The 25,169-nt window shown below is 37.3% G+C and overlaps 2 protein-coding genes across 8 annotated transcripts in view; both read right to left on the bottom strand.

Annotated features, from left to right (window-relative positions):
• The window catches only part of LOC129724685 (neurocalcin homolog), a 324,802-nt gene that overhangs the window by 116,626 nt on the left and 183,007 nt on the right, over positions 1–25,169 (bottom strand). The gene's annotated exons all lie outside the window — the stretch shown is intronic.
• LOC129724684 (neuronal calcium sensor 2) overlaps positions 1–25,169 on the bottom strand; it is a 273,798-nt gene that overhangs the window by 78,480 nt on the left and 170,149 nt on the right. For all 7 annotated transcript variants that reach the window (XM_055679786.1, XM_055679780.1, XM_055679781.1 and 4 more), the window contains one exon: positions 21,861–21,974. In XM_055679786.1, the coding sequence (XP_055535761.1) occupies positions 21,861–21,971 (111 nt within the window). In that variant the 5' untranslated portion in view covers positions 21,972–21,974. The remainder of the gene's footprint in view (positions 1–21,860; positions 21,975–25,169) is intronic.

Here is a 25,169-nt window from a genome sequence, read left to right as displayed (position 1 = left end):
TGCGTGCTACAGGGTAGAAAGAAAGTTTGAAAGCTAGTATTTCGTAAATGGAACTGAACCCGTCCAAACGCGCGGTTGGGCATTTATGTCAACGTTTTCTAGCTTTAAAAATGATTTTACTACGGTGTCAATATAGAGGCTGATATATTTTCGAATATTTGTTAATTGTTTGTCAGTATCTGGATTTTGTTCGAGGTAAAGCGAGATGAAATAATTATTTTTGGAAAAATTCTGAAAAATCGAGCACTGCATTAAAGAAAGTTTCTTTTTTTTTTTAGAAGAAATAATTTTTGGCATTTATTTAAAGATCAGTTTGGAAAAGAGACGAAAAATGTTTCGATGATAAGTAAAACAATGTGGCGAACTAATTAACGACGTGCACGATTTCGGCCTTTATTTTCGTATTTAAAACACAATTAAAACATTTTCATGCTCGGAAGAAGCTTTCGCAGAAATTCATGCACCTCGTTCAAAATAATTTATTGAAAAACTTTATCCAAATATGTGCAAACCTTTGTGCAATGAAAGCGTAATAAATTTAGGGGCTGATAATAAATCTAACTAAGAGCGGTACGCGTTTAGTCTCTACATATAGCCGATGACATAGCAAGCGCGGATAGCAGCTCTACTTACGGCTGTATATTTAACCTCGGCAACGAGAATCGCTTCGCGATGCTTATCGCGCGTACTATGTCCTCGGCCTAGTGTTTTAGTGACAAATGATGTTATCCTTGAAATAATAATGGTGTTATTAGTAAAATCTCAAAGTTAAAATTCTCCTGCTATCTGGAATGATGAAGAAGGGGATTGGCGAAGCGTTCGGAGTATGATAAAATTTCAACTCAAAAAAGTCTATTTCCACGCGGTTCCATACAAATTTGGAACGCACCTCCCGGGTATAATAAGTATAAATTTTTAATTGTGTCATTTTTGAATGGGCACCGTCAGGATATCAATCATTTTCTTGTGCAGTTCAACTTGTCGTTCAATGTAGTCCCGAAAATTGATTAAGTTCTATAGTGTATTGAAAAACATTTGTTCTCTAGGGCTGAAATTGCCCGAAGCACAACGACCCTTTGAATAAACAATTTGAGCTAAATGAAATTTTATTTGTTATCTATTTTATCATGTCGATATTCAACCCTCACGTCAAATAGTGTGTACAGCAATTAAAACCCACGCAGTTAATTGAATTTATTTCATTACGGAAATGGAAGACGGAGAAAACCGCTCGCAGTGTCAATCACTTCCGAAAATGTTTGTGCACCGAACGTTAATGTCGTCATCCCGACAGGCGAACCACGAAATTGAAACGAAGTATAATTGCAGCGATAATCATAAATACAAACCACATTGCCAGTACTATCCTGCATCCGTACTACATTAGCGTGCACAGTTTTGCTACTGAACAATACTTTTGTGGGGTATAACGTCCCGGGGGCAATGTTCATACTGACAGCTCCAGTGACAATGTTGTCATGCATCGAAACGTAGGCTCTTATGCATGTTTATGTAGGACAAAAAAAGAGAAAGGTTTCGAAAGACTCCTGTCACCATGACTACAACAGCAATAATGCTAATAGCGTGGATGCAAAGGAAGCGTTCGGAAAATTTTGTTGTACATTCGTGTTTCTCGATAAAAACCAATAGAGGGGAAAACAGGAAAAAACGCACACTTTCTAACTAAACCAATCTACTAATCGATGGAATGGATTCTTCTTAGTTCCCTTAAGAATTCTCATAAAGTAAAATCTTAAAAAACTCACTTAAAAGCTCTAAATTTGATATGATAGTCGAGCATCTGCACTCGAAAACTTATTTATTTCAATCACAAAAGCCGCGCTTTGCTCTAAACGGCTACAACGGGACTCGTTCAGCAGCCGACCAAAGTTTTTTCATCACTAGCGGACCACTTTTTATTTTAATCACTAAACAAAACCACTCACTACACTAAGAATACCTTAATCTTTGAAATGTTCAATGTTCAAATTTCCAAAAACAAGCTTGAATTAGTAGAAATTTATAAGATGAATTTCTACAAATCCTAAATTTCAACTGTATCTATTTCCATCTGTTTTTACTGCGTTGAAGGAAATCAAAAGTTGCCAAATCAGTTTCAGTTTTTACGAAAAAATCATACTGAAAATAATAGTTATTTCGAAATAATTGACATAAATCGACAGCACATGTTACCTGGTGGATACCTATGTTACCAATTTTGCACGTAAACAACTACAGCGGATATCTAGGTAACGTACTACGACGGTCTGTGGCTACGTAATCTGATTCATTCATGATTAACAGTGTGATTAATATGGGGGCGTTGTGAGATGAACAATTGAGCAGTGATTTAAGTTTTTTTATAGGAGGGGAATGTTTGTAATGATTTATTTATGTATTAATATCTATTCAGAAATTATATTGTGTGTTCTGCCACAAATGGTGACATTTCAACAATGTAAGTGTAGAAGAATTATTAAACCTACTTGTCAAGGAAAAAAAAGGAATAAAACAAAACTTAAAGTAAACTTAAAACTATCTTACTGACTATAAAGTGAGCTAATCGTTGCAATTGAGGATTGCAACGATTTTTGTCGGAACTTGTTGATAATTTGGTTTGACATATTTTCTAATGTTTCTACATTAGTGAGCCTATGTAGCTCGCAGAAGTAAAAATGTTATATAAGATTGGGCCCAAGATACTCCCCTGAGGCACACCAGCTCTCACAGACAATCTATTAGATTTACCATTTAGATAGTTAACCTGAAGAGTGCGGTCAGTTAAATTACTTTGTATCATTTTTGTGAGGTAAAGCGGAAAACTGAAATTTGACATTTTAGCTATTAAACCTTTATGCCAAACACTGTCGAATGCCTTTTCTATATCTAGAAGAGCAGCTCCAGTCGGATAGCCTTCAGATTTATTAGTTCGAATCATATTTGTTACTCTAAGTAACTGATGAGTAGTGGAATGCCCATGGCGAAAACCAAACTGCTCATTTGCAAAAATTGAGTTCTCATTAATATGTATTATCATTCTATTAAGAATTATTCTTTCAAAAAGTTTGCTAATAGAGGAAAGTAAACTAGTTGGTCGATAACTTGATTCTTTTCGGGTTTTGAAATTGGAGTGACTTTGGCATTTTTCCATTTCGTAGGAAAATGGTGCTTTAATTTTTTTGAATTTTTTGAGAATAGTTCGCACCTCATTCAAGTTTGTTTCCAATACCTCTTCAGAAAGAAATTCTTGGGTGGTGATCTGATCATACTTTTGGTTTACTTCATTTTCAATAGGACTTACTACGTTCAAATTGGAGTTATGAACACTCTCAAACCGCTGAGCAAGTTTTTGAGATTTTTGGTCATTCGTTAGAAAAATGCAATCACCATCTTTAAGGACTGGAATGGGCTTCGAAGGTTTCTTAAGTACCTTCGAAAGCTTCCAGAAAGGTTTTGAATAAGGTTTTATATGTTCAACTTCTCTCATGAAATTCTCATTTCGCAAGAGAGTAAATCTATGTTTAATTTCCTTTTGTAATTCTTGAAAAATAATTTTCAAGGCAGGATCACGAGATCTTTGGTATTGACGTCTCCGTATGTTCTTCAAACGTATAAGAAGTTGAAGTTTACTGTCAATAATTGATGCATTGAATTTCACTCGAGCCTTAGGAACTGATAAATTCCGGGTATTGAGTATTAAGCTGCTAAAATTATCTAGTGCTCTGTTAATGTCAGCACTATTTTGTAAAATAATATCATCATTCAAATGTTCTTCGATCGTAGAACGATATCTATCCCAATTAGTCTTGTGATAATTTAACACAGTGGGATTTAAAATAGTGGGATTTAAAATAGTTTCATGGGAAATAGAAAATGTCATGGGAAGATGATCAGAATCAAAGTCAGCATGAGTTAATAAATCACTGCATGAATGACTTTGATTTGTTAGTACCAAATCAATTGTAGATGGATTTCTAATAGAAGAATAACATGTAGGACCATTTGGAAATTAAACTGAATAAAATCCAGCCGAGCTCCTGAAATCCATCCACGCCCCAGTCTAGTCCCATTCCTTTCCATCCACATTCAACAAAACGGCAAGAACACGTCATAGACCTCGATTTTGGAATCATCAACTGAACCCCACACGAATCCGCCAGGACCTGAGAACCCGAGGCCTTTCGTGATATCTTGGCTTGAACAACAGCGAACAACAACAACGAACTATGCAACAACGAACCAGCAACTGAACCCCGCACAATACTTCCAGGACCCGAGGATTACAAGCCCCTGTCCCAGCTCATAACATCGTGGCTTAGCAGAACAAATCCATACATGCTGCATATTCATGGCCATTCGACGATCATCAGACGACCATTCAACTACAAAACATTAATTGAAAAATATATGCTAGTTCTAAGATAGACTTAATTTCAGCTCGTAGTCGGCAGCGAGGATAAAAAATTTGCTTAAAGATTTTAAGTCATCAGATATAATTGGCGCCGTTAAACATTAAATTGTATTTGTGCCGTGTCAAATAAACGATAGGTGAAGAAAAAAAAATCCAGCCGAGCAATCATTAAACAATATTTTCCCATTAAAAATTGCTTTGAGCATTATTCCAAGATCGATGTTTCGCATTAAAATCACCGATGATTAAAAATTTAGATTTATTTCTTGTGAGTTTTTGCAAATCTCCCTTGAAATAATTTTTTCGCTCACCAGTGCATTGGAAAGGCAAATACATTGCGGCTATAAATAAAATGCCAATACTTGTTTCAATTTCAATTCCCAAACTCTCGATAACTTTGGTTTCAAGAATGGGGTTTTATTCGACGGTGGATAACTATTGCAACTCCACCACCGGCAACATCAATTCTATCAAACCTATGAACCATATAATTTGGGTTCTTTTTTAGTTGAATATTTGGCTTTAAAAGCGTTTCAGTCACAACTGAACTGTTTAAAAATTGAAAACTTCATCCTCTTTCGCTTTTAAAAAGCGAGCATTCCAATTTAGGAAATTTACAGCATTATTTAAAATCATTGCTGAATTTCAATTTCATAACAATATTAGTTGTAAATTTTATACCTTCTTGAACAGCCTCGTACATCGAGTTACAGTTCAACAAAACAGACATTAGCTGTAGCATGGATTGTTGTAGGTATTCAATCTTCTCGGGAGTTGGAATACCTAAATCAATACTGGCTGACTTTTCAGCACCTATTACCTCGAAAGCATATTACCTTGAAAGGACACTGGCATATGAACAGCCTGGTGTTGCCTGAACAGGATTATTTGTCTGAAATTTGTTATCTGAATTTAAATTATTACCTACAGACACACCTGCTAATGAAAGTGCTGGTGATGCCTGAACAGTATTGAAAGTCTTTTGTATACCCACATTGACAACAGGTTGTTTAGAATTCCTACGTTGTCTGACAGCAATATTTTTTACCTTACAGCACAATTGATGAAATTAGATTTGTGATTTCCTCCACAATTTACACATTTGAAACTATTAGTGGTCTCTTTCACGGGACAGATATCTTTCGTGTGACTAGTGTCACCACAAATCATACAATTGGCTGCCATATGGCAGTTTCGAGTTCCATGACCATAGGCTTGACTGTTCCGACATTGCGTAAGGTTATGGATTCCTCCATGTCTCTTGGAATTTTCCCACTTTATTCGCACGTTAAATAAAACACGTGCTTTTTCCAAACATTTCAAATTATGTACTTTGGTACGATCAAAATGTACTAACTCATTTTTCTGGTGTATTCTAGTTTGATTAATTTTGGCATTTGCCTTTCGTAGTGATTTAAGTTTTGAGATGGATTATGGAAGCGTTGGAAAAATTTTTGTTCTACAAAATTTAGGATAAATCTAGCTAAGTTTACTAAATATATAATGCTGGGCGATTCCATAAGAGCAAGTAAGCGTATTTGGTTTATTTGTTCAATGATTTCGAGAAAATTTGGTGTTTAATCCGTGCATTCTCTGTGAATATCGGCTTGATGAGATGAATAATGGAGCAATTACTAATACGAAATGTACATATACCATTTTTCCCTAAAAATAAATCACATTTTGTAGTTTTAAACGTAAAAAAACTGAAAATATCAAAAAAGAATCAAATAATAAATTTATTAAATATTGGACGTTTAGTATTTGGTAGCCCCTCTGTTGTTCCTAAAAATGTCGATGACATTGACGTGTTGTTGATAAATTGTTGGTTGATTTGATCCCTGCACTCTTTAATGCACTTTTCAGGAAATTTGTTCAAACTGTTATACATTTGTTAATGTGAGTAAAATAGAGTTATTCATGTTTGAGATTCATCACGAATAAAAATTATGAAATGGTTACCACTATGCCTGCACCATAACCGACCGTACCAAAACTCGCTTATTTTTGGGACACCGGCGCAAATGGAATGATATAGGTCCAGTATTTTCACCATGACATTCGCCGACTGTCAACAACACCGGAGTGGTTTTCGCGACACGAAGAATATGGATGTTAAAGGACAAAAAACAAGCGCCACTGCAGGGGAAGCTGGATGGACAACCATCGTGAGCTGCGCCAGTTCTGTGCGTGACATGATGACGACCGAAGGCAGACCGGAAAACGAGCGAGCAAACTCATTTACCCATAAACTGTCTGCTTTGGGTGAAAGCATTCAACGCGAGCTTCTCGCGTGCACGATGACTCCTGTCCGCCTGTTGCCCATTCATGCAGCGAGCGAAAGTTACGGCATGAATCTATTATTTATATGATGAAATTATTTTAAATCATCGGGGATGGTTTGCTGTTCCGGGCAAGCACCACAAAACGTGCAACTGTTAAGCTTGGGTGTAAATTTATTCGCCTCTAAGGCAAAACTTTGTCTATCTACATGCTGTCAGATTCAACGCTAGACTTTCTACCGATGGCTAGCGTACCAGCAATAATGGACCATTCCGGGTTCCTCACGTAGCACATTCTTGGATGAAATTCTCTCCAGCACTGCTGAAATAATAGCGAAAATACGCTTACACTAGAATATTGCACCATAAAGTTTGCCGTTTAATTTTAGTCATTCCAATTTCACAGCAAAATAATACCCGATTGATATCGTTTAAAAACTGTGGTTGATAATGAAAAACAAAATCAACCTCTTGATTTAAAATTACATAAGATTTTACATTGAAGGACTGGGTGAATCAAATCTTAAGGCCTAGAATGTGAAATGTGAAATTTTCCATCGCCGGCATCTATCTATAAATAATGACTCTCTAGTTATTGATCAAACCAAATAAGTATTCCGGGTTTTCTTACGCAAATTGCAACAGGTTAGAAATTACTCAGAACAAGAAAACTCGTTATCTCATGAACCGATTTTTTATGAGAAATAAAACCTGCGTGCTACCCTTGCAGCTATAAAGATTTTTCCGCTGGTTTTCTTTTGAGTTAAGAACCCCTATATAGATACACAAATCGTTTTACGATTCTGGCGTCCTCTGCTGCCAACCTTTACATCACCAATGAGCGTTTGACGATACGGTTCCGTTACGGTTGGCAACGGAAATTGCGTTACTTTTTTCCTCGAGCTAAGAAAGCAGGCCACGTGATAAAATTCCTCTTCTCTCGGCACTGCTGCACAACACGTTGAAAGCTTTGCTTGGTAATTAATTTAGTATCGATTTTGCTCTAATTGCATTTCCCGCGATACACTTGTCATACCCAGCACCTTAGCCTATCGAACTCAACACATCCTTGCACTATGGGATGGTGCCGCCGGCTCATCATCAGTTGTGGCCTTCATTTGTGGGCAACAATTTATAGTCTTCTCACCACTTTCGTAGCAATTTTGTGGTTGTGTTGAGTAGTGGAACTAACTTAGATTGATAGAATGGCGAATTTGGTGAAAGTAATTCAGCGAAACTACTGCGAAATTTTAATACTGGCAGTGACGCCTGCTTTGTAACCATATCTTTCTGGAGATAAGTACTGCTCATTTAACTTTCTTGGATTTCAAATTGGGCACTATTCCGGTGCTAGAAATATGGGTGGGATTTGACCATTTCAGGCTTTCAAAAACCAGAAGTAACCACATTTGCTTTCAAAACTGTATCTGTTTGCTCTTAGCTTTAGGAAAATTTAAATCGTATTAAAGGTAACAAGGGCAAACATGAAAGACCATATCACACCAATAATTAAACCAAAATAGTGCTTCTCATTAGCACTCGAGCTTAATAATAATTTCTGATTTTATCTGCAGACTACACGTACTATATCCGCAGCCGTAGTACAGTACACCCAACAGCGACCCTTCGCATTTGTTCACTTACAGCTGGTCCTGTAGGTGAAAGGTTTCATTTTATCGCACACTCGAATCAAAGCTCCGCTGTTCGCCGACCAGGCAAAAGCAGCCGCGCTACAGGCACACCAGGAACGAAGAAACCGGCGATAGACTATGACAATAAGATAAGGGTAAACTTCAAGCCACCAAAACCAAACCAAGCAGCCAACGGAAGCGAATATGGAAATGAGCGGGAAGAGGTTCCGCGACGGGAGAAACCCTAGCGAACCCGGGTAGGCCTAGCTCTATTTGCATGCCGATGACAACAAAAGCTGTTCCAGCACTTAGAACGGAAAGCCGCCACCAGAACACTCACTCCAGTCCAACCGGCAGCGCCTCTCGCACACACTACTTGTTGAGCTACCATGCCAGGACACACAGCTCAAGAGGGCGGTCGATCTTTTGCCTCTATTGCCAGCCCATAATGAAATTCTCCTATTTACATTCCGAAGAGGTGAAAATCGATTTCTTTCGAACTGATAAAATAGTTGTGATGCTTCAGTGTTCGATCGTATCGTGTTTGTTCGCAAAGTGTTTGATTGTTTATTACGTGGTATCACAGAGATCAAAAGCAACCTCTTTTCGGAAATGGATTAGCAAACACTGATTTTGGGTGTGTTGGAACGTGGTCGGGAAAGGTGAAAGATTTTAGTCACTGAGACTGCTATTATCTTTGTGAGAATTCAGTACTTGACCATTCAAGCTACTTAATAATCAGTGACCTTTCAGTATGCAAATGAGTAATGTTTGCGCAATCAAATCAGCTGATGAAAATTGCTCGCTCTAACAGCCATCGATTGCTGTAGGCTAGAGAGGAAAGCCTTTGCGAGAGTCAAGTACTTTAGTTATCCTAGACGAACGGAGAGGAGCTGCCTAATCAAGACGTCAAACCAACGACACGTAGAACAAGTAGGTAAACATGGCTGAGACGTGACTGTTTATCCTTCACATGACTTTGATGCCGATGGTAGCCCCGGTATGCTAACATGTAGTGTCCCGCACTGCAAGAAAAAAATCCTCGAATCACCTGTTCAAACACTCTTCGTCTGTTTTACACCAGAAGACTGAATGTTGACCGAACTAATACAAACTGAAAACAACCCGGTGGAGAAGGTAAACTAAAACAACAACAGCCACGTTGAGTGCACAACTTTGTTCAGCAAATTAATCGCGTTCAAACTTGCATTAGGAATAGCGGATGACCATTAGGTACAGACCAGAAAATTTCTTAAGCAACACTGCATCGCTACTGCACATTTTCTTGAACTAAAACAGCGGTTCTCAACCTGGGGTACGCGTACCCCTGGGGGTACTCGAAAGCCTTCAGGGGGTACGCGAAAGAAATATCAGTAATGGCGGACAAAGCAATTATTCTCTATAATACTTCATTTGTTGGCCAATCTAGCCCCTAAAACATGACTGTAGCAATCAAACAAGCTACAGTTTAATTTGGAACCTTAACTAAACTACCACAACATGATCTACCATTGCTTTTTCCCACGCTGCAAGAGCATTCCAAGCCAGGGGGTACAATTGATATGAAAAATATCGCCAAGGGGTACGCGGACAAAAAAAGGTTGAGAACCGCTGAACTAAAATGATGCGCTCACTGGCTGCCCGAGAGCTCACTGATGGTGATAACTTATTTGTGAATATGTTTGTTCTTTTTAAGAATACACCAGGTATGTGGGCGAACTGTCATTTCAGGCATTTCGAGTAGTTTTTATTCTCTATTTAAAAATCGAAGAATAATGATAAACAGTTTTAAAAAATCGCGCTTTTCTCAGAAAGTTACACTCTTTCACACTCTTCACACTCTTACACAAAAATCAGAAAACTATGTAAAACTTTAGGAACCAATTGAGAAAGAAACAATAGTTTAATTCGTGCTGAAATCTTCCACATCATCCACTAATATCATAAGAAGGAGCTAGTGGTGCTAATCTAGATCCACTAAAGTTGGTGATGCGATCATTACTGTACAAATTCGATCCCGACCACCGGGAAAAATTCAGGTTACCTTACAGAGGCGTGTAAATGGTCACTATTTTATGCTGCGTTAATCGCCTTCTTTTGCTGACGTTAGCAAGACTCGCAATCAAAATACATGTTAGAACGAAATTGTCAAATGAATACTTGCTACTGCAACATCTTCTTCGTGAACAAAATTTCCTTATTTTTTCAGAGAAAAAATTACACATTTTAATAAGATTTCTAAACAAAAAAGGTTGAAGCGTATTAGGAAGACAAAATTAGAACAAACGTACAAGAATGCCATTTAAGATTTTGCCGATGTGCGCGAATATTATTCCACCGTTCGTTCGAGTCGATCTACCGTTCTTTATTCACGAAACCCAACTGTGACGCACATTAACGAATTCACCACATGATAATCGCTGATCATCCGAATCGCAGAAAACTACGCGTTTCAATTCGTGCGCTTTTTTATTTGCCACTTCACGATATTTTTTTTCTGTATGGACTTCCTCACTGCGACCAGAATCGTTGATCTATTGTGAGATATGCCCGGGTGTCTGCTGTATCCCGCACTTCTATTATTAGCAATATCGCTATTGAGAAGTGGCATGCTTATTATTATTATTTTTTATCAGTGCTTGTGTGTAATGTGCTACCCTTCCTTTTACACGCTTACTGTTCTCCTATACCGAGCCTCGTTCCTCCTGCCAAATATCTCCAATTGTAATTCTCTGGAGAAGTTTCGCCGTGCGTCCTTCTGACCAGTTTTTTTGATAAGAGGGACTTATTTTTGTAAAGAGGAAGTCACTGAAAGGTATTGTAGATTTCAGCGTTTAGGAAGGGTAACTGGTGGGGAGAATAAACCCATGCTTGAAGTCCTTTTTGACATCGAATGTCCTGATTCTACTAAGATTCGAACCCACGACCATCCGCTTAACAAAGCGGACTCTGTAACCTTGCGGCTACGCAGCTCTCCCACTTCACGATATAATGAACAGCTTGATTTCGTGAAACGCCGGCCAAACCTTTATAATCTTGTGATTTTGAAAGAGCCTTCTTTTCAAAAGCTAAATAAAACTTATAAAATCTTCATTGCAACTGATAAATGGGTTCTTGTTATTTACTTCATTTTTAGATGTAAATGTTGACCATGGCTTCGTTTCACATAGTCCATACGGAAGGTCCAATTTCGCACCACCTTCTCTAGTATTTCCGCCAGAATTTCACCAATAACACGTGTTATGTTGTCTTGTAAGGCGTCTAAAGTGTAGGACTACATAAATACATCAATGATTTCATGTAAACTAGGTATCTAGCCTATACATAAGAGAGTCGCCAAGAAACTCACCGTTATGGTAACTGTCAACATCAAAACGGATAACGGCAATGCCAAATTATGTATAGGCAACCTAAGGTAACCCAACGTTTCGTCCAAGGCCATCTTTAACAAAAAACGGCCCAATGATTTCACAACCCCATAAACCACACCAGACTGTTGCGAAAGTTTGGTGTGGAATTTGGTAATAACGTCTCTGATTGTCGTTTCACTAGGTTGGTTATGACGACCATAAAAAGGCCGAAACAAATAGGCGAAACACATTTTTCACAGAGCACGAATTTTGCTAATAAATTTCTACGATTTGCAGCCGTTGTTCGTTTATAAGTCTTTTCATGATAGAATTGTATAGTATACTGAGCAACTTTGACTTAAACAGGCGCCATTACATACCAGTTCTGCCAACTTAAAAGTAAGGTAGCAAAAAATCAACTTTTACAATGATCGTACCAAACAAAAATTAGAACGTGTGCTAGTGATATAATAGATTATGCACAAGAGAAAGCTCTTGACTCCTTCCATCCAGTTTTGAACATCCTCCTTGAATACTTTGTTCGCTGCAGAAGGCCAGTTAATCTTGAACTGCATCTTGTTGACAACTATCTTTCGCGTCTTCTTGAAATTTCCCAGTATTTTTCTATGAGGCAGAGCTCTGGTGTGTTGGGAGGATTCATGTCCTTTGACACTGCCTGGACGTTGTTGCGGCATACCACTCAATGGCTTTTTTCTGTAATGCAAATCCAGCCAAAACAGAAGGGAACGTAACTATATTGCTTGAGAAAAGGTAACACCACGGTGCTCCCACGGTTATTATTTACTCAGGTGAAGAAGTTACGCCCTTTTTAAAGCTTAATGACTTCAATGACGGTTGATTTGGCCACATTCAATAATTTTGCCAACTTGGCGTGCAAGTAGTTCGGATTGTCGCGATGCACACGCAAAATTTTGATGCGTTGCTTCTCTTACTTCGACACCATTTTCACAACTGAAGAGCAAACGTCAAAACCAAACATAAGGCATGATACTTTCTCTCCCAGATAGTCTCGAGGTTCGATCTTCCAGGCAGGATACATTTTATTTTTTAAAACCAAAGAAAAAGTTTCCTTGTATAATACAGTACGAAAATTCGCGCCGAAGGTAGAAAAATTTATGCAAAAATAACGTCAAACTTCGAATCAGCGTCGAAAAATTATATAAAACCCACGTATATTTTTCTTAATAACAGACATATTTTGCTAGGCCAGCATTTGTAGGGAGTCGCCCTACTGTGTGTCGGCGGCGGAAATGTATTTTTCACTCGGCAGCACACAAATGGAAAACGAATTCTGCTGTATGTACTAATAACGGTGACCTACTCATACGTGGTTCGATGCAGTACTATTACCGGTGCCAGCATGTTCTCCTTCAAGCTTTAATAACATTTTAACAGCCGATTTTTAAATTGTCTAAGATTGTCACGAACTTCTCGAAAAAGCTTTTCCTTCGAGACATCAAAATAGTCTAGGATCATTGGAGCTGATATTAGTTGGAACGGTTTAGAGCTGAATGACCCCTCAGTAGGGTCGCCCAAAAAAATCGATGTTGAAAAAATCAAGGTTCTCAGCCTTAAATTGAAAGATAATGTTATTTAAAGCATTTTTGTAGAACATTTCGACTTTCTAAAACACTGTTTTCAGTCTGCCCAAACGTGATTTATGAAAAAAATGACTTTTTTAAGCTACAAACCCACTCGTTGGCACTTTTTTTAATTCTGTTCGATTCATACGTTTATCCATATATTTTTTTTATTTTTGTGGGGTTGTTTTTGAATATATTGCATGGTTCAGTTTAGCATTGCATTTAGTTTTTTGACTCGCAGAGCCCCCTAAACATCACAGAAAAATTATTTTTTCTAATAATTTTTAGAAAAAAACCCTTCAAAACACAATTAAAAAAATTCTGATCAAGAACTGAAAAATTCATTGCATATCGGGATTTACGACAAAAATTTACATGAAAAAAGATACTTGATATCTTATCGGGGAGCTGAGATATTGGCATTTTTATATGTGATGGAAAACTATGCATTTTAACAAATATGTTTGAAAACTGTTTTATTTTGGGAGATGAACAATAACAATGTACAGAAAACAAATGCGTTTTTGGATGGCTGATAACTTAGTTGAACGTTCAAAAATTCGGAAAATCTGCGAAAAAAGTTAGAATAGAAATTGTGATTTTTAGTGCCTTCTAATATGAAATATGAGAGGTAGAAACATGATGTCTTCAGTAAAGTTTCTTGTATTAAGATAACCTAAAACTTTGTGGAAGACTCCTTGCGTATATCTTATTCTGAATAGAAAGTAAATTTTTTTATCTCACTCATTGGTGGATTGATCACCCATCTTTCTACATTCAAAGATGCATTTTTAAATATCCTGAAACTTCTCCGAACATACCTTATGGCTATAATCAGCATTTGAATCACTATTCAGAAAATTAAACGCACAAACGGCAAAATAAAAAACTGCAACGGAGATATTGAGCTTTAGTGGTATTTTGACAAAATGCATAGTTTTCCATCAAATGTAAAAACGCCAATATCTCAGCCCCCCGATAAGATATCAAGGATCTTTTTTCATGTAAATATTCGTCTTGAATCCCGCTTAGCAGTAAAAATTTTAGTTCTTGATCAAAAATTTTTTTATATGTGTTCAAAACACTTATCTGGAAATTATGAGAAAAAATCACTTTTCTGTGATGTTCAATGGGCTCTGTGAGTCAAATAATTGGATGCGATGCTGAACCAAACCATGCAAAATATTCAAACAAACCAACAAAAATAAAAAAAAAAAATATATTGAAAAATGTAGGAATCGAACAGATTTGAAAAAAGTGCAAAAGGGTGGTTCTGTAGCTTGAAAAAGTCATTTTTTCATAAATCACGTTTGGGCAACCTGAAAACGATATTTTAGATATTCGAAATGTTCTACAAAAATGCTATAAATAACATTATCTTGCAATTTAGGGCTGAGCACCTTGACTTTTTCAACATCGATTTTTTTTGGACACCCTACCCCTCAGGTTAAAGGCTCTCTAATAAAAAGCAAATCAAAATCAAGTTGAAATGAGAATATTCTGTCCAGTGTTACCACATTTTCATCTAAACTTGGGAGCTTCAAATATCAATTTTTTTTATCTGTACTATTTTCGAAAAAAATCTGTGCCATTGTTTCTCGTTTTGTAAATTTTTGAAAAAACAACTTCAATGCTAATTCATTATTTCATGAAAAATGTGACTGCAATGGCTCTGTTAATATGAGTTTTAAACTACTAGCTACTAGAATGATTCCCGAGCTAGGTAATGCATATTTCCGAGACATCATGGTTAAATCTCATTCTACTGAGAATTCTGCAAAAAAAAACTGAAAATCATGATTCAGTAACGTTACCAAGATTTCGGATATTTCGTGCCAAAATTTTCGATAGGTTGAGCCGAGATTCACGAAAAAATGTGACAGCTGCTATTTATTTTAACCAAGTGGTGCTGTTCGTAATGAATCACCGAGATTCGGCAGTAAATTCTAAGTTTGTGGACTGCAAGATAGCATCAATTGTATCGTTGCAGAGTCTGTTGCAAACTTTTGTCTAATCTTTTCTAACAATTTAAAAAATCTGTACTTATCTTTACTTTTCAACAAAAATCTGTAATCTGTACCGCAAAACATTCATTGTTCGAGGAATCAGAGAATATCAGAGAAAACTGCATAACATTCAGAGTAAAATTTTTAATCGGAACGCGATTCTTTTTCAAAAGACTCTAAAGCGCAAAAACTTATTTTTGTAGCATAAAAGACTAATTCGCGACCTCTACGGTTCGGGCTTATATCCAACTAGCTGAATGTACCCGGCCTTGCTCGTGTAAAAATTTCTGCTTTTTCTTTAATTTTCCATATTTCCATATATTTTCTCCAACCCATTATTTCAAATAATATTTCTATTTTAGTCATAAACTTGCTTATATACCACCTTTTTCGTTGATTAACAATCGATGCGGTGGCATTCCAGCTGGGTCGAGTGAGTTCAACAATTCCGTTGGAAAATTGATTGCCTCATCAGCATCTTCGACAGTATCGATTAACTTACAATAAACTCAAATTACACTGAAATAACATATTCAATAGCCTAAGCTCACCTCTGATAGTTAAAATTATTGCTTGCTATGTCTTCTCGTTTTACTTTTTTTGTGTAAACAATATCAATATCATCCTTCTAGTTGAGCATCAGTATTCATGAATTAATTAACAATTTGGAGATACGGGGACTATCTCCACATTTTCCTCATGTTTTGAATAAGTTCCAATGCAGACAAACAACCCACACTATACCAAAAGTTCGGACACCAATTTTCGGTTTTGGGGAGTCAGCTCTGACCTTAGGACCTAATATCAGGGAGTATTTGAATAGTTTTCTTCTTGAATTTGAAAATAGCGTTGGACGCCTGTTGTAATTTTCTGAACATAGTTCTCTTTCTAGAAATATTGACATTATTTAACCATTTTACTCAGTTTTACACAGCTTGATAGAAGCAGAAATCGCGGAATTGATTTCAAAACAACGTTTCAATATTATGTCCAAGCCTTCATCTGTATTCTAGTAACCTTTCCAGAAAATGTAATCCGCCATGTACGATTTAAAATTTGCGCCGGACATAAATATTTGGATTCTGGACGTCATCTTGATATCGAAAATATACATATTGCAGAGCATTTTTTCGTTTTTCGTAAAATTCTGAAACCGGAAGTCGCCATATTGAATTTAAAAAATGTTGTTTAACTTTTATTTCTGGTTTCTAAAGGTCATCCTGGTTCCGAAAAAACAATATTTGGAGGTTTGTAAACGTTTTTTACAGTTGTATACAGCTTCCCAGAAATCAAAAGTCGCCATCTTTGTTTTAGAAAAACATCGACAATCATATTCCGGTCCCTAGACATCAACTTCTGGCCATGACCGACCGAGGGCATGAAAATTATCGTACCTTTTCAAAAAGTTTCCATAAGGCAATTAAAGGCCTGACTTTCTTATAAATTAAGACCTCCTCTCTCTTTGATAGCTGCCTCTTTTTTCTTTTCGACATCATGTTCCGTCTCTGTCTCTGGAATTCTCTTCAATTTCCGGTCTCCAGATATGACCAAAGGCCTAAAAACGATCGTATTTATTCTGCAAGTTCCCATAATGCAGGAAAAACCTGATTTTCTGATCAATTGAGACCCCCTATTCCTTTGGGAGTTGCTCCTTCCTCTTCCCAATATTACTATGACCACTTCCTCTGTACAAAGAACACGTATGCAAAGTTTGGTTAAAATCGGTACAGTCATTCAAGAGCTATGCTGGAACATACATACATACATACAAAACTTTTTTTTAAATAAATAGCTGGATTTTAGGAGCACTTATCTTATTTGATTGATGCTCTTAACCAAAATTTTTATTCGGAAATAGTTGAGCTTCAGCAAATTTTCCAAACATATTTTTTATCAAAAACGCTAGATTGGACGATCCGTTATCAAATTATGCAAGAAATATGTCAAGAAATCGCTCCAAAAACGGATCAAAGCAGGTTAGATGTTTTGAAACACTTTTCTAGAAACATTTGCACGAAAGCCGATTTTCGGCTGCAAACAGACGTCACTACGTTTTATAAAAGGCCAAAATTTGACGACGTCATTCCGATTCCGAAAATATCCATATTGCCAAGCATATAATTCAATTAATAATTTTCGCAGATTTCCAGAAACCGGAAGTCGGCAACCCAAATTTCGAAGAATCGTCAGACACCGATAACCGGTTCTTAAGAGTCATTTTTGCTCCGAAAATACCAAAATTGGGGGGTTTATGAGCCTTTTCCACAGTTTTAAATAGCTTCCCAGAAACCAGAAGTCGCCATCTTGGATTGAAAATGGCATCGAGCATCATGTTTCGGTCTCTGGACATCAACTTCCGGCCTCCAAACATGACCAAGAACCCGAAAATCATCAAATTTCAATGAAAGGTTTCCATTATGTATGAAAATTGATTACTTTTGACCCCCTCCTTCTTTAAGGGTGACCCCTCCCCCTATCCAATTTTTCTATGACCACTTCCTTTGTACAAAGAACACGTATGCCAAGTTTGGTTGAAATCGGTTCAGGCCTTCGAGAGTTATGCTGGAACATACATACATACATACATACATACAAAACTTCTCTTTTATATAAATAGAAGACGATAGATAGATAGATAGATATGAATAGATAGATAGATAGATAGATGAAATTCTTTATTCACCGGGCTTTCAGAGTTGCGTTCATCTACGTTGCACTTTTTTGTGCCGAATGCTTAAAAATATCAGGAAAATTGATGTTATGTTTCAGGGAATATCAGGGAAAATCGGGGAATTTGAATTGGAAAACTTTTTTGCCATGTTGCAAATGTTTCAATTTTAATGAAAAACAACTTCGTTACTATTTTTCCAACGAATATTTAGCGATCTTTACAGCAGCAGAACCGAATTTGTTTATTGAGCGTTACTGTCTTCGAAGAAGGCGAAGTCAGTTCTATTCCACGGCTAAGCCATAGCTTCAGTTTTCTGGGATGTGCGTTGGATAAATATCAGTGATTAACGTTGTGTAGCAAAAATCACTGTTGAATTTCTCACATAATTTCTGGAGCCTTCATGATAAAATAAAAAAAAACGGCTGCCTGTTTCATCAACACAACATCATCAGATTGCATCATCGGGAACCGGAGATTCACAAGACTGTTTCTTGACGTCTTCTTTCCAGAAAATTTACCCCTACAATTATTGTATTTTCCCATACACGAAAAAGTTGAAAAATTGCCACTGGTGAAGTCAGTAGCTAATGTTATTTTTATTCTATCGGAAGCCAATAGGAAAAGTGTAGATATTGAGCTAAATAGAGTTGAGAAAGAAATATATATTTTCCTATATGTTTGACGTTCCGACTGTCAAACTTCTAGGACAACCCTCGTAGCTTTGGAAATCTTCTACGCAATACTCGATGGATGCTCGGTGAAGACTTCGACTGTAATTTAATTTATTTAGTTCAATTATGAACTGCCACACGTGGTATTATTCATGGATCAGCAAATAGCTCAATTCCAGAAATTAATAACGAGCGTCGCTGCGTAGATGGGGCCTTTGCCTTTTGGCGGTGTGATTTCGCATTATCTCTTCCTTTTGCGTTCTGGTTTGTACCCGATCGGAGGTCTGAAGAACGTGTGCACAAGATGCCGTACGTCTTTGCGGATGGTTTTGCAAACGTAGTTAGCAGCAAATGAGCACAAATCGGTGAAGCTGATGGCAGCGTTGTGCTCCTAGATGGGCTGAGAAATGATTATGCATTGAAGCGTTTAATCATGGATGCGGTACTGAGAAAGTGCCAGTAAACTGCTTCACATTCACGGTAGCATAGGATATGATACCAGGAGCTGTGTCGTGAAATGCAATTAAGAGTGAAACCCTGACTCATTAAAGGATTCACAACAAACTGAATGAAGTGCTTCGGTAGTCCATTTGAGAACATACAGACTGTACGACCACATTCACCATTCTTCGTGCAATTACTAAAAGTTACTGAGAACAATATAAGACAACCGAACATGTCAAGGTTAATGTATGTCACAGGTTGAACAAGGAAACAAAGTTATGTTTAAGGATTCATTAGTAAAATTTAAAACTAAATCATGACGTTATTTTTAGCCTCGGAATGAAACAGATTATGCCATTCGTCTCAAGATACATGCAAACAATAGAATAAATACATTTCTAAAACGTGATCCAAATAAGAGAAAAGAACGAATCGAAATACGTGATATTCCATGTTTCTAATGAATGAATAGAAAACAAAACTTTGGAAAATAGCACACCTTGCTTTGTGGTTTCTTTGCATGGCGCATTTTGCCACAGTTATTGAGAGCGACAGCTGGTGAAATGGTGAATCTTTCTGCTAATGGTAATTACACCTCAAAAGACGTCTATTCAAGCGGACACGATAAGCTCCGTCCGTGCTAGTTATTTGTTGTTGTTTTTATAGTTGTTTTATGCTGAGACTGCTTCCGATATGGTAGAACTTAAGATAACGCAAACAATAGAAAGGCTTTTGCGAGATTGGACTTCCGACTGAAAACGATATGACGCAACTTTATGGATCAGTCAATAAAGTGAGTTCTTATTGCAACGCTTTCGGTTGTTGGCACGCACATAAGGCTATAAAACGGGGAAATATAAAACATTGTTGATTTTATAGAACCACCAATAAAGCACAACTGAAGCAAGACGCTGTCAAACAAACGTCAGCCGAAGTTTTGCTTAAAACTTCATTGTTTGATCAGTATCAATTTTCTGCTTAAATACCCTTGTCTGTGCAAGAAACCAAACTTCTGTGATGGAAAGATTCAGATACCGAGCAGATACATTTACCGTCTAATCGGATTATGGCATTGCTTCATAAAATGAAAAGTAGTCTATAACTGACGAAAAGAAACGGCGCCCTTCGAACTGAACCAAAAGGGTAAACATAGGCAACGATAGCAACGTTGTGGCCTCTGGCGGTGACGAAAGCCCGACCTATCGGTTAAATTGTCGAAAGCTGACACCTTGAGAGCATCAGACTAACAAAAAACCGCACCCAATCTGGCGCCAAATCGAACCATAGCGATTGCACGTCTCGCAACAGTTTGTAAAGTAAGTCAACAGGTGAATTAGTGTTCTTGTTTCGTGTTTTACGAAACCTAATGGTTGTGCTGTGTGATTTCTTGTTCTACGAGCGGTACTCAATGGGGCAAAGATGGTTTTCTTTAATGACGCAAGAATAACTTTCAGATTGAGTTAATCATGTTCGCAGGAGAATAGTTTTCATACGATAAAATTTTCCCTTAAAATCCATTAAGGGCTACTAGAAATCTGATTACCACAAAATGTAAATGCGAAGTTTGTTCAAAGGAATAACTTTCGAATTACAAACATATATTTAGATCAGCAATACTTTATGTAAATTATTTCCCTATTTTTGACAATATGATTTGAATCCTTAGAAATAATAAGCCTTAATTATGAAAGCAAACCAACCTTAAGGTGAAATGGTATTGAAGTGGCCGACTTCGAACCACCTGTTTAAAAAGTACTCGGTAATAAATAATGCGTCACCTGTGAAAACGCTAGGTTTGCTGCGGTGAAGCAAACATTAAATAGCGTTTCCACAGGGAAAGCATAAACTATTTCCAAGTCTTGTGCTTTTGAAAATTTGAAGGAGTGGCTCGAGGTCGGCTATTTGTGGCTTCAACACCGTTTCACTTTAACAATTCCAGCAACAGATCTCTGATAAAGTTACAAAGTTACCATCTATGATTGACCACGCCAAATGTTTTACTGAAAATCTTATGTATACTTATTAAAAATATTGAACAAAAATAAAAAAAAATATCTATTTGAATTTGAGATGAATAATCGAAATAATTACATTTTTTAAGCGTTTTAATATGCCTCAATAGAATAAAAATACATGACCCCTTTTTCCACGGTGTATGTTCATAAATGTGGAGCAAGAAGTCTTTATCGATTTTGTTGACAGAGAAATGCTAAATAGCAATTATGGTGACTAGGCAATCCAGAACAAAAAATCTGCGAAAAAGTGGATGTATTTTGTTTGCAATCGTTGAAGCAAACATAATCATGATGACAGAATTACGCGTAAGTAAAATGCTCCCTCTGTAGCGGAATGGCTTCATTTTACCGAATGTGTTTGCATTTCCTAGCACGATTTTCCGGCATAGTTCTAATCCCAACAGTAGCCAAAGTTTTTGATTTACCACTCAGCAATTAAGGATTTATGTAAGCCGGCTCGTACTGGGGCTTCAAGTGTGCAAAGGTACGGATGATGTTCAGAAAGTTTCCCGAGCAAAATCGCCCCGAGTCATCACCACTCACAAAACACACCGCTCGTTAAATTCACCAGCCGCACGTTAGCTGAGCTAGTTCGCATCAAAAGTAGGAACTTTTAGCTCGACTTGCCACCCAAACAAAGCATGAAATCGGATCTCACCATACATTAGAGAGTTTATTGTATTGTTGAAATCGCGCTAGCGACGTTCATTTCAAAACAAAACTACCTTCTGGAAATCAAAAATTGAAAACCACTTAATTATTTCAACTCACTTACCTTGAACCCTTTATACCACTCCTTGATTGTGGACTCGTCGTATCGAGTATGTGATTTGAGGAAGTCCATGTCCTCTTTGGAGAGGCGATCCTTACTACCTAAACAGCCCATGTCCTGCGGAAAAAACAAATAAAACAGAACATAAACATTGCGTAATAACTTTTTTCAATCTGTCTCAGCTGCGAACGTTTGATTCTCTTCTACCAAAGAAAGCAAACTATGTCTAAAACTTAAAGCGAAAAAACACCGCTCGATTCTTTAGAATACCCTACCCTAGTGATCCTGACAATTCAATAGATGAAAAATGATGTATTGAAATTCACTTTTCAAAAGTTTATTTGGCATCCCACATCTGTCTTATATGAGTTTTTTCTTGTAAAGCGGGGGCCATAACATTTCCCAGGAAGCGAATGTGCAAATATGTCGTCCTGCCTACGCCGAAACGTTTCCCTATTGTTTGATTTGTGGGCTTTCCAATTCAGTTAAAAAAAGACGTCAGCACTAAACCATTTTTGCTACCGGTGGTAGCAACAAACAATACTTAGTGGGAGAGATAAGCGGAGAGAATGTTGCGGGCCAAACGAACGGTCAAAACCTTAGCCGAACAAACAGGAAGGGTAACACCATATTGACGGGTATTGGACTCAGGTACAATTAGGCAAGTGTTCAATCTAAAACGTTTTTTTATTTTCTATTGCTTAATAATGAATTACGAATGCTCAAAAAATGCATTATTCCATTACTTATAAACCGGAGGTTAATTTACCTTTTGATGGTTAACAAAATAATGGTTGTGTAAAAAAATATACAAAACATAAAATTTAACGCCTCCACTGTTTTTGCGATGCGCTTTATTATTTATTTAGACTTTTATCGACTCCTCCGATTATAAGAGTCAACCATAGTCAACATTGCACTTTGTAAAGACATCTAGCATCTCTGAAACATGAGACCCGTTGCCAAATTCATGGCTTATTTCACCGCTCATCGCTCTGTGTATTTCTAGTTTGAACAAGTCGAACAAGTCAAGCAATTATTTCTTAGGATTATGTCATACAAATTTCTTTTGTTCTCGAAAAAATATTTAGAAATGAAAAATGAATTATTGAATGACATCGACTAACAAGGGTCGAATGCAGCCTACTATCTCCTACACGCTGCTCTCTTGCTCACCACGGATATCGTATGATGGGTCTCCATCGTTTGTCTTCACAGTGGGTGCTTGACAAATATTGGAAAGTGGTAATAGGATCATTTTCTCAGCAAGCTACATTTGCCTAGACCGAAGCAAATGGAAATTCTTTCTTGAGCATATAGCACGGGATTATTGATATTCTTCGCTTCACTTCGTTAACACCGTGGCGGATAAAATTGTTGGATATTATTCATAAATTAAACACGACTGAATTTATGAGATGAGCTAGGTAATTATGGATTGAATCGTAGCGTAACAAATATTTCGCTATTTTATAGGCATTTAAAGCAAATGGTGTGTGACGATGGTAGTGACTCGTTCATTTACTGTGAAATGCTTTCCGTTCGTAACCATATATAAAAAGACGGTCAAAAATATCAAGTAAGTATAAATATAAAATAAAAAAATACCGGAAATATCACAACTGTCGAAAATGCGAAAAAAGTTTGCTAAGAGTGTCAAAAATAAAATAAGGATATTTCTTTTGATATTCATCAAAAAAAGAAGATTATGAATGTTTAAAAAAAAGAGTGTGAAGATGTCACAAATGTTACGAATAGCAAAAATGACAAAAACGTCCAAAATTTAAAAAAAATAAAACTAAACTAAATGTCACGATTTTTCGATTCTCACTTGCAGCATACTTCAAAGTAAAGTATAAGTTTGAAATAACAATGTAAAATTTTGAACATACAGGGTGCTCAACAAGTTCGAATACAACCTTTCATCGATGTTCTGGAAATGGTTATGCCCTCCAACAGGATGGATCCTAAATGTTCTTCAATAGAGCGGTACACCGGTCCACATTGCGAATATCGTCCAAGCGTGGTGTCGGAAAAATTTGACTGATTTTTTCGTGAGGTTCCCAGCTAAACGGACCTCAATCCCTTGGACTTTTGTTATTATCTTTTTTTTTATGTTATTCTTATGTATAATCGTACATGCTGACCAAGCAGTGCAATCATAAAGTGAGCACTATGAACCAATTTAAAAAAATTTTGACGTAGGACTACGTCTTACCGCACTATATGGGGATACATTCTGCGAATTCTCTTCTCGAGAGGGCTGCAGTTGATCAGTTACTGAAGAAGTGTGAAAATGATGTTCACTAGTTCGAACAATTCACGGATAACGAAACAAGCGAAATATTAAAAAATCTAGCTTTCGCCTTCGTTAACATATGCACTTTATAAAAGCACCCACTATTTACATTGCGAATTCGGAGAGCAATTACAGCCGTGCTGAACAAAACTCTAAGAGATGCAAATGAAGAAATTAAAAGAAATTATTTTTGCCACTTAGCATAGCAGCAAAGCAGCTAAAATTTGTGTAGTGTAAATTAGATGTTGATAAAGTAAATTGACTTTTTGAATACAACTTCGAAAGAGTATAAGTATCCATCGTTGGGTTGAATTAACTATTCCATCATCGTAGCCTGGGAGCGCTACAAACCAGTGCATCGTGACGTCACCCAATGCTCTAACTGCCTGCTGTTTGGACACGGTACTAAAAATTGCCATTTGGCGTTCCGTTGCATCAAGTGTGGCCAAACGCACGCCTCTGATGCCTGCCAGCTGATGGAGACCGCCGATCCGGTGTGCGTCAACTGTGGGGCTGCCCACAAAGCAACCAGTAGAACTTGCCCGAAACGTGCAGAGTTCATCGAGATTCGTAAGCGGGCCTCCACCAACAATCAACCAGGTCGCCGAAAGGTGCCCCCAAACCAGTCACAGCTGCCTCTACGTATGCTGAAGCAACGAGATCCGGTAGCCGTTCGCCCCCACTAGGTCTCAAAGGGAACTCGTCCGCAATGACTTTCTCCCAAGCTGCGAATAGCACAACTGACAACGAACCCATGCTCACCATGGAGCAATACGTTTCACTGGTCGTGGAATGCATCAACACTTTTCGCACTTGCAAAAGTAGAGCTGAACAACTGCAATCTGCGGTGATGATCGCTTCCAAGTATGGACCGTGAAATCATCAAGATTGCTAACTGGAACACTTACTCCATCAGGAACAAGAACTACGAGCTTGTTGACTTCCTCAACGTACACAAAATAGATATTGCTATCATCACGGAGACGCATCTCAATCCTGAGGTGAACATCTTC

Source organism: Wyeomyia smithii, chromosome 2 (assembly GCF_029784165.1).
Source record: "Wyeomyia smithii strain HCP4-BCI-WySm-NY-G18 chromosome 2, ASM2978416v1, whole genome shotgun sequence".
Classification (NCBI taxonomy): domain Eukaryota; kingdom Metazoa; phylum Arthropoda; class Insecta; order Diptera; family Culicidae; genus Wyeomyia; species Wyeomyia smithii.
Note: the sequence above shows the minus strand (reverse complement) of the source record. Positions and strands in the feature narration are given on the sequence as shown.